At 42.5% G+C, this 11,864-nt stretch overlaps 1 protein-coding gene and 1 pseudogene across 1 annotated transcript in view; one reads left to right on the plus strand and one right to left on the minus strand.

The window, feature by feature from the left end:
• Positions 1-6,146: 6,146 nt before the first annotated feature.
• On the plus strand, positions 6,147-10,368 carry LOC148034915 (uncharacterized; annotated as a pseudogene).
• Positions 10,369-11,778: 1,410 nt separating this feature from the next.
• Positions 11,779-11,864, minus strand: part of LOC148034916 (putative pentatricopeptide repeat-containing protein At3g49142) — a 474-nt gene continuing 388 nt past the window's right edge. Inside the window, exon 1 of the mRNA XM_087680731.1 lies at positions 11,779-11,864. This exon is cut by the window's right edge and continues 388 nt beyond it. Coding sequence (XP_087536857.1) covers positions 11,779-11,864 — 86 coding nt within the window.

Genomic DNA, 11,864 nt, shown 5'->3' on the forward strand with positions numbered 1-11,864 from the left:
GTCTATTGCCTCGAGGGTGAAGTGGTAAATGCTCTAGGTCCCAAATCCATTGCTTGTTGTATGGCATACAGGTTCAAATCAATCTTCCCTAAGGCACAGAGATCTTGATTGTTTACATCTCTCCGAGTCAAAAGACTCTTTACTTATCACCAATAGGACCCTAAATCCTAGATAGGACTCTAAATCCTAGTTGTGAAAATGTTATCTAATACCTCTTTGGGTTTGAACAAGAAAGGGAGTAGGGTCTGTAACCCTACTCCACTCTTTTGAAAGTCAAGGGCTCTAGATTCTTCGGGGCAAGATGCACATCTTTTTTTTTCTATACTATCCCACGAAGAATCTTTGCTTTGTAGGAAGTAGGAAGTAGAAATCTTCAACTGATGACAACAGATTAGGGTTCCATCAAGGCGGTAGATTCTGAAGAAAAGGAGCGGTAGGCTGCGGTATGGTGAGAATGGTTTTGACGAAGGGGTTCCGAGAATTGACTCTGCAGATTTTGGGAGACACTAACATTACCAACTCTCCACGACCCGACATCCCCGGTGCTTCCTACGCCTGTAAGACCCATCTGAAGAGGAGATCTTAGCATGACACAAGGCTTTGTTTTTAGCGTTCAAGTGCAAGTAAGTGGACTGGACATTAGAATAAGGTTGAGGTGAGCGTGGGCGTGCGAGAAAGGAGAAGATTTGCTAAAGCTGCTACTAGTTTTTGCCCGTTAGAGAAGGAGGCTGCATTTTGGATCTTCAAGTGCAAATTTTGCCTTTGGCAGGTGAAGGAGTGGGATAGGCGAACTAGAGCCCTAGCAGGCCGTTTTCTCATAGTTAGAGGGGGCTGCTCTTTGTGCTTTGTGAAGCCATTGTAGGTGAAGATGTCTTTGGAGGCCAAGACAGAGTTTCGGGCGATCATGGACCGAAAGGTGCCTGTCTCACTGGCTCTTCCATTAGATCAAAAGCTCGATGGTGAGAATTACCACATCTGGCAAGTCATGATGCTTGCCATTCGAGAGTCCTATGATTTGGTGGAGCTTGTAACAGAGGCTATTCATCGTCATTCGCAAGATGAGTCCAAACTCTCTTCCAATGATAAGGTGAAGTTGGCAAAGGCTCAAGCACATTGGGATAAACTCAATGCTCGCATTTGCTCATTTTTATCTCTCTCATATACTACAATTGCTATCTCTCATATTGAGCATTTGACAACGGCTTGGGAGATATGGCTAGAGCTTAATCAGATATACAATCGGATGACCGTCATGGAGTGAGTTTCTTTGGATGTACAAATGTGGACCATGAGTGTCAACAAGTCATCTTCTATATGGGAGCATATCAACAAGTTGAGGAAACTTCAAACGCAAGTTCAAAATGCAAGGAAGGTGATCACTTTCGAAGACATGGCGATAACACATCAACAATTTATACACAAAATCCATTAATTTATTCATCTACTCCAATTTCGAAGAGTTCCATCGAAGTAGCTATGATTGTTCGTACACTAGCATCAATCCCGTCGGGCGTATCAATCAACCCCATTATTGGAATTTCCTAGAATACCCTATTTCAGACTCTTTTCGAGTTGTCGCATGAAAGAATGGAATCCCTCCGAACAATTTCCATTTCAAGCTAATCCTCTCATTACAACTTGTTTGCCCTTGTGATGGGTCACGAGGTATTGTTCTATCTTCCCCCTAGCTTGTATTTTTCCTTTCATATCCAAAATCTTGCAATGATCACTCTAGACTCTATTGAGAATGACCATATCGATATGGTCAATCCCAAAGAACAAGATGGAGTGATTCATGCAGAACCTTCTTCCTATGCATGCTAATCTAAGCCAAATTGGACAAAACGTAGAGTCCATTAATGATCTAATTGAAGGTAAGCTATTGACATCTCGAGCGAATCTTGCTAGAATAACTATGTTACTTCCCAATCCTTTTCTAACCAAGCCAAGGCTAGGATGAGAAGCACTACTCCAACTCGAAATTTCAAGTGGTTAAGAAGTGGCCCATTCCATCCCCTCGGGATCTCTCTTGAGGGACCCCAGGACCTCAAATCCTTGGGAGTCCCCTAAATCCTAATAGTTGTTTAACCAAAATCGAAAATTCCAAATCGAGCAACATATTTTCAGATGAGGGTGGATCATCCACCCCCCTTGGGGCCACAGAGAGTAAACTGAGGTCAATTGCCTCGAGGGTGAAGTGGTAAATGCTCTAGGTCCCAAATCCATTGCTTGCTGTATGGCATGCAGGTTCAAATTAATCTTCCCTAAGGTGCGGAGATCTTGATTGTTTACATCTCTGCGAGTCAAAAGACTATTTACTTATCACCGATAGGATCCTAAATCCTAGTTGTGCAAATGTTATCTAATATCTTACTTATCACCGATAGGACCCTAAATCCTAGTTGTGCAAATGTTACATAATACCTCTTTGGGTTTGAATAGGAAAGGGAGTAGGGTCCGTAACCCTACTCCACTCTTTTGGAAGTCAAGGGATCTAGATTCTTCAGGGCAAGATGCACATCTTTTTTTTTTCAATACTATCCCACGAAGAATCTTTGCTTTGTAGGAAGTAGGAAGTAGAAATCTTCAACTGATGAGAACATATTAGAGTTCCATCAAGGCGGTAGATTTTGAAGAAAAGGAGCGGTAGGCTGCGGTGTGGTGAGAATGGTTCCGACGAAGGGGTTCCGAGCATTGACTCTACGGATTTTGGGAGACACTAACATTACCGACTCTCCACGACCCCGACATCCCCGGTGCTTCCTACGCCCGTAAGACCCATATGAAGCGAAGATCTTAGCACAACACAAGGTTGCATTTTCAGCATTCAAGTGCGAGTAGGTGGGCTGCACATTAGAACAAGGCTGAGATGAGCGTGGGCGTGCAAGAAAGAAGAAGATTTGCTAAAGCTGCTACTAGTTTTTTGCTGTTAGAGAAGGAAGAAGGCTGCGTTTTGGGTCTTCAAGTGCAGATTTTGCCTTTTCATTGCCTTTGGCAGGTGAAGGAGCGGGACAAGCGAACTAGAGCCCTAGCAAGTTGTATTCTCACAGTTAGAGGGGGCCGCTCTTTGTGTTTTGTGCAGCCATTATAGGTGAAGATGTCTTTAGAGGCCAAGACAGAGTTTCACGCGATCATGGACTGAAAGGTGCCCGTCTCACTAGCTCTTCCATTAGATCAAAAGCTTGATGGTGAGAATTACTGCATCTGGCATGTCATGATGCTTGCCATTCTAGAGTCCTATGATTTGGCGGAGCTTGTAACGGAGGCTATTCATCGTCCTCCTGCGCAAGACGAGTCCAAACTCTCTTCCAGTGATAAGGTGGAGTTGGCAAAGGCTTAAGCACATTGGGATAAACTCAATGCTCGCATTTTGCTCGTTTTTATCTGTCTCATGTACTACAACTGCTATCTCTCATATTGAGCATTTGACGGTGGCTCAGGAGATATGGCTGGAGCTTGATCAGATATACAATCAGATGACCGTCATGAAGCGAGTTTCTTTGGATGTACAGATGTGGACCATGAGTGTCAACAAGTCATTTTCTATATGGGAGTATATCAACAAGATGAGGCAGCTTCAAATGCAAGTTCAAAATGCAAGGAAGGTGATCACTTTAGAAGACATGGCGATAACTCTTCTTTCACAGTTACCGCCTCGTTTCAATGGTTTTTATTCCACCTTGATTGCTTTAGGGCCGTTTGAGACTCTTTAGTGGCAAGAGTTGGTCCCTATAGTCTTGGACTAAGAGGAGCAATTGAAAGGGACTAATGCTTTGAAATTTAAGGCCTTGGTTGGTTAGTCCTCTCAAAAGAAGAGAAAGGACCAAAAGAAGAAGGAGGAGAAATCTAAGAAGGGACAAAGAAAAGGAGTCTACTTGTCACATTTGTGGCAAAACAGGTCACTGGAAGAAGGAATGCCTCGACAAGGAGAAGAAGGAGAAGGAGAAGAAAGAGAAATCTTTGAAGGCTTCCGGAGTGGTGGCTACTCCCTCATTAGCTGCTTTCCTCCACTTGGAGATGGTTGAGGATTCGACTTTGACGGCTTTTGATGTTGTGTTGATAGCCCCATATACTTGGGAGTGGATTGTAGATAGTGGTGCCTCACGGCACATGACTCCTTTTTCAACAACAGGTGTTGCTCATTTGTGGCCTTCGCATGGCTAGATTCTCATTGGTGACAATTTATCTATTCCTATACAGGGACGACAGGGAAACATGCATCTTATTCGAGATGGACGTGGGTGGTGCCCATACATCCGAGGTACTTTGTGTTGGCTTTGGGGTACCATCTCCTTTCGGTGCACAAGATTTGTGCACTTGGCATGTCGATTGAACTTGATAAGGATTCTTTTCGGATTTTTTATCATGGATCAAGATAGGTTCTTTCTTTAGGTTATGAGGAGAATGGAGTATACAAGTTGCGGTCTTCTTTTGCCTTGACTTATCTTATTCTTATCTCTCAAATTCCATCCGAGCTTTGGCCACCTCAATTATGATTATCTTTGGAAGGCACCAAAGAAACAATTTGTTCGAGGTTTGCCGAATATTGTGGTGAGCCAGCAGTCTTGTGTATATTGCATCCGTGGGAAGTAGACTCGTGATATTGTTCCCAACAAGGCTTCGAGGCAGTCTTCCGCACCCTTGAAGCTTGTTTCTATCGATCTTTGTGGACCGATGAGGACGGAGTCCCTTCGAGGGAGCTTGTATTTCATGCTAATTGTGGATGATTACAACAGGATGACATGGGATTATTTCTTGAAGCTAAAGTCAGAGGCTTTCTCCAACTTTTAAGGATTGATTACTCTTTGAGGAGAACCGATTGGCGGGCCGGAAGCTAAAGACATTACGATTGGATAAGGGCGGATAATCTGTTTCTAATGAGTTTACTCGTTTTTGTGCAGATTGTGGTATTCATCAAGAGTTTGCCAATACAAACACCCCTTATGAGAATGCATCTTGAAGCCGAAGAATCGCAATGTGATCGAGATGGCCCATACCATGATGAAGCATTGTTAGACACCTTAGTGTCTATGGGTTGAGGCTGTGGCTACCGCAGTCATAGTTACGCGAAACGGCCCCTAATCAAGTTCAAAACTCCGAAACTTTTAATGATCCTGGCGTAACACGTTTTGATAAATGAAACATTTCAGCCTTCCTATTTTGGTGCCACATGGTGTTTCAGGCAGGGTCCGGAACGTTTCGCGAGACGTTTCGGGACAAGACAGCTAAATTTTGGCAATATGTTTTTTGTTCATTAAATTTGACAGCTGGAATGTTTTACATAGCATTCTATGTCACTAACGAAACGTTTCGTTCTAACCTTTAATGTTATGTTTGAATTTTTTAAAAAAGCTTTTTTTCATATCATATTATTCTTCCCGTATGAAGATGATTGCGCCACGCATACTCCATACCCGCCATAAAGTCGACCTATGTAATGGACTCTAGAGCAATAGATTAGAATCTCCCTCTTTCAAGTCGCTGATGCCAAACGAGGAAAAACGCTCATCTCTCTTCATGTTTCTCTCTCTGACTTCGCACCTATCTCATCAGCAGTGAATCGAATGATGTCTCTGCACTGTGCTGTAACCAAATCCAGTAAATGACCCCAGTCCAGTGGCCCGCACAGTGCAGAGGCTGCAACAGAGAATCCTCTCTCTCTCCCTCTCTCTCTCTCTCTCTCTCTCTCTCTCCCCTTGTTACCTCATAATGAGGCCTCAAACCATGGAAGCCCAACTAAATGAAACCCCGAGAGAGAAAGAGAGATGACCCAAAGTGACTATCGGTGGCAGCAAGTTAGCATCGTTGGGTCCTGCAATAGCAAGGTGGGTGGAGCAAGACGCTTTGAGTGTCGCTTTTGTGGCATCAAAAGAAATGGAGGTGCTGATCGAGTGATGGTGCATCTCCTTAATGTCCCCGGCCATGGTATCAAAGGTTGCGACAAGATACCACTAGAGGATCGTGCTCGCATGGCAAGGGATGTCAAGATGTATCCTAAAACTAGGCCCCAAAAGGACACTCACGCCATCCGAGCATTAATGCCTTCATCTACAACTCGAGCTCGTGAGAGCGGAGCAAATCGGTCTGCCACTTTTCTTGCGAATGCGAAAAGTAGCCGAACACAGGGTACATCATCCATCCCTCGTGGAAAACAAGGCAATTTGTTCACTACATGGCACTCACAAAGGAAGGCTCAAGTAGATGTAGCTGTCGCACGTTTTTTTTACTCGTGTGGAATTCCATTTAATGTGGCACGATCTCCTTTTTTTAAGGAGATGGTTTCTGAAATAACCCAGTTTGGCCCTTCCTACCAACCTCCCTCTTATGATGCACTACATGAGAAACTTCTACAAGAGGAAGTGATCAGCATAAAGGCTGCCATCACACCAATTAAACAACAATGGATACCTATGGGGTGAGTCTCATAGGTGATGGTTGGTCTGACATACACAGCCATTCCTTGGAAGGTGTCCTTGCTGCTTGTCGTGGCAAGCCTCTATATATAAAATCACGGAGTGCGGTACCTGGCAAAAGATAGCTCCTGTCTTATGTGAGATGTGGGCTGAGGCTGTTGAGTATGTTGGACCCAAGAATGTATTTCAATTTGTCTCTGATGGAGAGGCGACAAATAGGACTGCAGGTACCTTACTAGAGCAACAGTGTCCCCATATCACATGGAGTCCATGTATGGCCCATTGTCTTAATAATTTATTGAAAGACATTGGAGCATTAGCATGGATCAAGAGTACAATTGTTAGAGGCAAGGAAATCATTTCTTTTGTCACCTGCCATCATTTCTCTCTAGCCTTGTATAGGCAATTTGCCAAAAAGGAGCTACTAAAATATTCAAAGACTAGGTTTGCCTATAATTTCCTTATGCTTCGTCGGCTATATAACATGAGGCCAACTTTAAAACAAATGGTCGCTAGTCCATCTTGGGCATCATGGTCTACTTCAAAGTCAGCTGTGGGCCAGTTGTGCTACATAAAGGTAACCCAAGATGAGTGTTGGGAGGAAGCAAAGCAATTACTTCTATGCTTACCCATGGTAAATCTGTTGCAGCAAGTGGATGGTGATGTACCGTATATCGGTAAAGTATACGAAGCAATGGATCATCTCATTGAAAACATACGTGCTCTTAATCTTGCTCCACCCAATAAACAAGAAATTGAGGACCTTGTAGTCAGCAGATGGAACCAATACTACTCAACACTTCATTGTGCTGCTTACAATTTGGATCTAGAGTTCCAATACAAGGGAAAGCAACTCCAGTCGGATGCTAAAGTAACTCAAGGCTGGAATACCACACTTCAAAAATTGGTCGCAAGTCTTGAGGAACGTCGAGAAATCAAATTTCAACTCGCTAACTATTGCAACAAAGAAGGCATGTTTGGCTGGCCTGATGCGCAACATGATAGGTAATTCACAAAATTGCTTAGTTTTTCAATTTATATAAAGTTTTAATACAACTTTTCTAGCTATACATTATTTTGGACTATTGTAGATTCCATGTAGGTGCAGTTACATGGTGGGAGAACTATGGAGCTGATTCTCCAGAGTTGCAAAACTTGGCTATCAAAATCTTAAGCCAAGTTTGTGCATCTTCTGCACTTGAAAGACTTTCGAGCACATTTAGTCATATACACACCGAGAAGAGAAATAGGCTAGGCACTCGGAAGGTTGATGATTTAGTCTTTGTTAATGCAAACTTGCGTTTGCTAACAAAGATGAAATCCGAGTATACTCGTGATCTTTATATTGGATTTCATAAAGATGAAAACAATCCAGGTTCCATGCAAGAAGCTAAAGATGAAGAGGAGGAGGATGTTGATGAAGAGAATGAAGATAATGTAATTAATGAGGATGACGAAGAGGAAGAGATTCTAGATGAGATAGATGTTTGATGTATTTGTATTTCGCTTTTAGTTCTTGATGTTTAAACTCAGCCTTATATCTTTGATCTTTTGTAAGTTTGGCCTTCCCTTCGTTATAAATTTAGAAAGATGTTTTCATTCTATATATTCCAAGTTTCGACCTTCAACTTTTAAGTTCTTCAATACTTCAGTATTGATAAATTAATTTTTCTTGCAAGTCTTAGAATCTTTTTAAGTAGAATACTACGCAGTATGAGCCCCTCGTATCTCCTTGATGACGTGGCATTCCCGTTCCCATTCCGACATTTCCCGCAACTATGCCCTACATTCAACAATTGATTTGTCATGACTATAAGAACTAGGATATAAATCTGTAAGAAGCTTTTGTTAATCAAAAACCCGGTTATACCTTGCCTGTAGCACAACTGCAGGAGGGCTGATACAATTATGGCAGCACAAATGGACAAGGTGCAGGTTGGGGCAGCTCTCAGAGGAGGTGGAGGCAGACACGGCTGAAGGAGGAAGCTACTATCATGAGCTGCATGTACTGAGAGGGGGCTTCTACACTCTGAGAGTTGATTCCTAGGTAGCCTAGAAGCTAGAACTTGCAAGCTGAGGTTGAGTTTGTCTCCCCCTTACAAAACCTCTGTGCCTACTAAGCTTGATTGATGATTAATTGAGGCTGTGGTTATGCCTCCTTTGTGGTTCATCAGATCAGCAGTCGGAGGTTTTGTTCATTTTCTTATTCCTGCAATGATTTGCTTTAGCAGCTAGTCTGCTTCTTTCCTCCATAAATTACGCAAGCTCGTACTCTTTGAATTAGACAATTGTGCTTCATGCTTGAGATGAATAGCTCTCTCATATGTATCAGAAATTGGGACCTCTACATTGCTATCTCATGCTATAGTGTGCAGGCCATCTATACCTCTCTCATTAACTCAGTAGTCCCCCTAGTCAGTTGTAATTTTTTCCTTTTGCTTCAGCATTGGAATGATTTCTATGTCTCAATGTTGTATTTATATCTAAGATCGCATGATTCTCCTATACTTGATGGTGATAAGTATGATGTCTGTCAATCATAGAGATTCCATAATAGTTCACATAAATCACTTGTTGATGCATTTCAGAGATTCAGATTCCAGCACTTGTGCACACACAGGATTCAATAATTACAGGCAATGGCAGGAACCCACACTAGCATACCAGAAATTAGAAAATTGAAAAACTCTTATTTATGCTTCTTGCTCAGAAGAGTTTTCTTAGTGTTGGGGTAGTTCTATAGCAGGCCTGGACACTGGACCAAAATAAAGAATATTTATCTTTCTTTGTGATTTACTCTTTACAGGAGGTCTGAAATAACATTTGCAGCTGGAATGAGGCTTGAAAAGGATTTTTATTCATCTGCATCAAGGAAATTGCAGCAGATTTGAAGTGCCGGGGCTGAATCACCATAGCAAGAAATCAGAGCAATGCAGTCTGCATCAAAATACAACCGCAATGAACAATATTTTATTTTGAACTGGATGATCAGTAGACTACAGTTACAGAAGCTACAGCAGGTCTGCTGCCACCAGTACAGGTCTGTGGAACAATAACAGAAACAGTGATTTTTACTGAGAAGCAGGTCTGAAACAGTCTATACAGCAGCCTTAAAATAATATTTCATGTTAGGAACAAACAGAAGGTTGTAAGAATTCCAGTTAGCCACACCAGTCTCAGGAGTCACTGCAGATCACAGGAGAAATCACAGGAGTCTTCATAGAAGTGACAGTAGGTTGAAAGATCTGTAGTAGTGACCAACAGCAGGAAGCATCAGCAACTCCAAGATACTAGTTTGTTATATTCTTGCAGGTCATCATCTTAAGCAAAAGGGCAGGAGTTATCTCCATAGAAGAGACAGGCCTGCTTCTACTTTGAGCAATAAAGCTCTGGTCAGACTGATGGATGAATAAAATATCCTTAAGCTCTCTAAGCACATTGTTGGCACCTACATCCCACTGCTGTCCACACCCCTGCTGGCAGATATCTCAATTCATGGAATGTTGTCCAGCTTTCTCCTGCTAAGACGCCTTGTTTGCAGCTATCATCCCACTATCCTGGCTGTGGTTCAGACCTGCTGTTGTCCACAGACCTGTGTTTACATTATGCAGCTGCCACCCAGCCCCTGTCCGATATCCTGGCAGTCACCCAGCTTGCAAGTTGCCACACCTGCATTTTCACTACAGCCTGCATTTTCATGCTGTGGCCCAGCACTTTTGACTGCCAGCAGCAGATCTCTGGCCTTGTCAGAGGTCCATCATGCAGTCCAACATCAGAATGCAACACTTTCCAGCCTTTGGCAGATGACCAGCAAGCTGTTGAGCAGCAAAACATAGGTCTGCTGTCCGGACCTGAGCAGGAGCAAAAACTTGAACAGTGGGCAGGCAGCAGCCACAAACAAAGAGAACTGCAGAACAAAGGGTTAGGGAAAATGTTTGATGCCAAGAAAAGGTGAAGGCAGGGTGAAAACAGCAGGGCAAAGGGGTGGAAAGGATAAGCACACAGCTGGAGAAGGAGGGCAAAAGGGAGCAGGCTGTAAACACAGCTATGGCAAGGGAGGAAGAAGCTAGCAAAGATGTGCAGCCTGCCTACAGTGTATAGGCAATGATACGATGTGAGAGATGGCAGCAGAAGAAGGAAAAGGGTGCTCCAGTAAAATGAAAATAAATACAACAAGATGAACTCGGCTGTGTGATGAAAAAAGTTAATTGATACCAAGCTCAGGCACTGCACATGCTATAGTGTGTAGCTGCAGTTAGGCTGCTGGAAGTGATAGTGACCAACTAACATAGTGCCTATCAATTGGCAAGAAACCCTAAAATACTCTGGCATGGTGTAACCCTAAAGAAACCCTAAAAATATAGTGACTTTGTACTGCCCTCAAAAGAGAGTTCAGACTTGGGTTCCATGGAACATGAGATGATCTTGTAAGCACCCATCCTAAATGTAGTGAGCATCCTGGTGTGATAACGCATATGTGAGATAACGATGCCCTAAAGTAGCTAATATATCTCAAGACCAAGGAAGAAATGGAGAAAGCCAAGGCCTGTCTCATCTAAGAGAGTCTCCTAATGGTAGTAGGCTCCCTGTCATCCCATAATCCTAGTCGCGAGGGCATAGTTCACACACTGTGAACACCCGTAATCCCATTGAAGCTGCTTAAGGTGAGCTAATCTTCAAGGACCAAGGTCTATTAGTGGGGTCAGGAAATGAACTCCCAACTCTTGAAGGACTAATCATGATTCTATGAAGGAGACGGTGAAGCCTTGGGCACCTTTAGGACTTTTGTATCCAGCAAGGGCTTCTCAAATATAAAGCTAAAAGATCAGGCATGGATACTAACCAGCTATTACTGCCATAACTGTACAAAGCTCAAAATCTACAGCACTCCAATGAGAGCAGACAACTGATGGAAGAGGGTACAGAGGTCCACTTATGGCAAGAGGAGACATTTCAAAGTATCTCCAAATTTCTCAGATCCAAAGAGTCACCTAATGTAAAATTTGATAAATATATTTATCCTTCAAGATCCAAAAAGTTACCCAAACCATCTTATTATAATCATTTTATTTTACAAGTCTTCTCTTTTATGGCCTAAAGAAACATGTCACCCAAACAGATTACTATGGCAAAAAGCAGGCCAGAAATTGATCATTTCAAACACTGAACCTTACATTGATAAACATGTCACCCAAACAGATTACTATGGCAAAAAGCAGGCCAGAAATTGATCATTTCAAACACTGAACCTTACATTGATAGACTCCATAGAAACGTGCTCATCGAGTCAATATGTATACATTTACAAAGACTTTTTTTTGTGTTAAGCCTCCTAATATGAACTCTCAAACTCTACCTATGCAAACTACATGTACAAATAATTATCTGAAGACTCATAAACTGCAAAGTCATTTTCTTTAAGATCTTGTACATTTGTCAGTATCATTCCTA

This window comes from Lygodium microphyllum, chromosome 6 (assembly GCF_053477565.2).
Source record: "Lygodium microphyllum isolate KBCC chromosome 6, Lygodium_microphyllum_v1.1.10, whole genome shotgun sequence".
Lineage (NCBI taxonomy): Eukaryota > Viridiplantae > Streptophyta > Polypodiopsida > Schizaeales > Lygodiaceae > Lygodium > Lygodium microphyllum.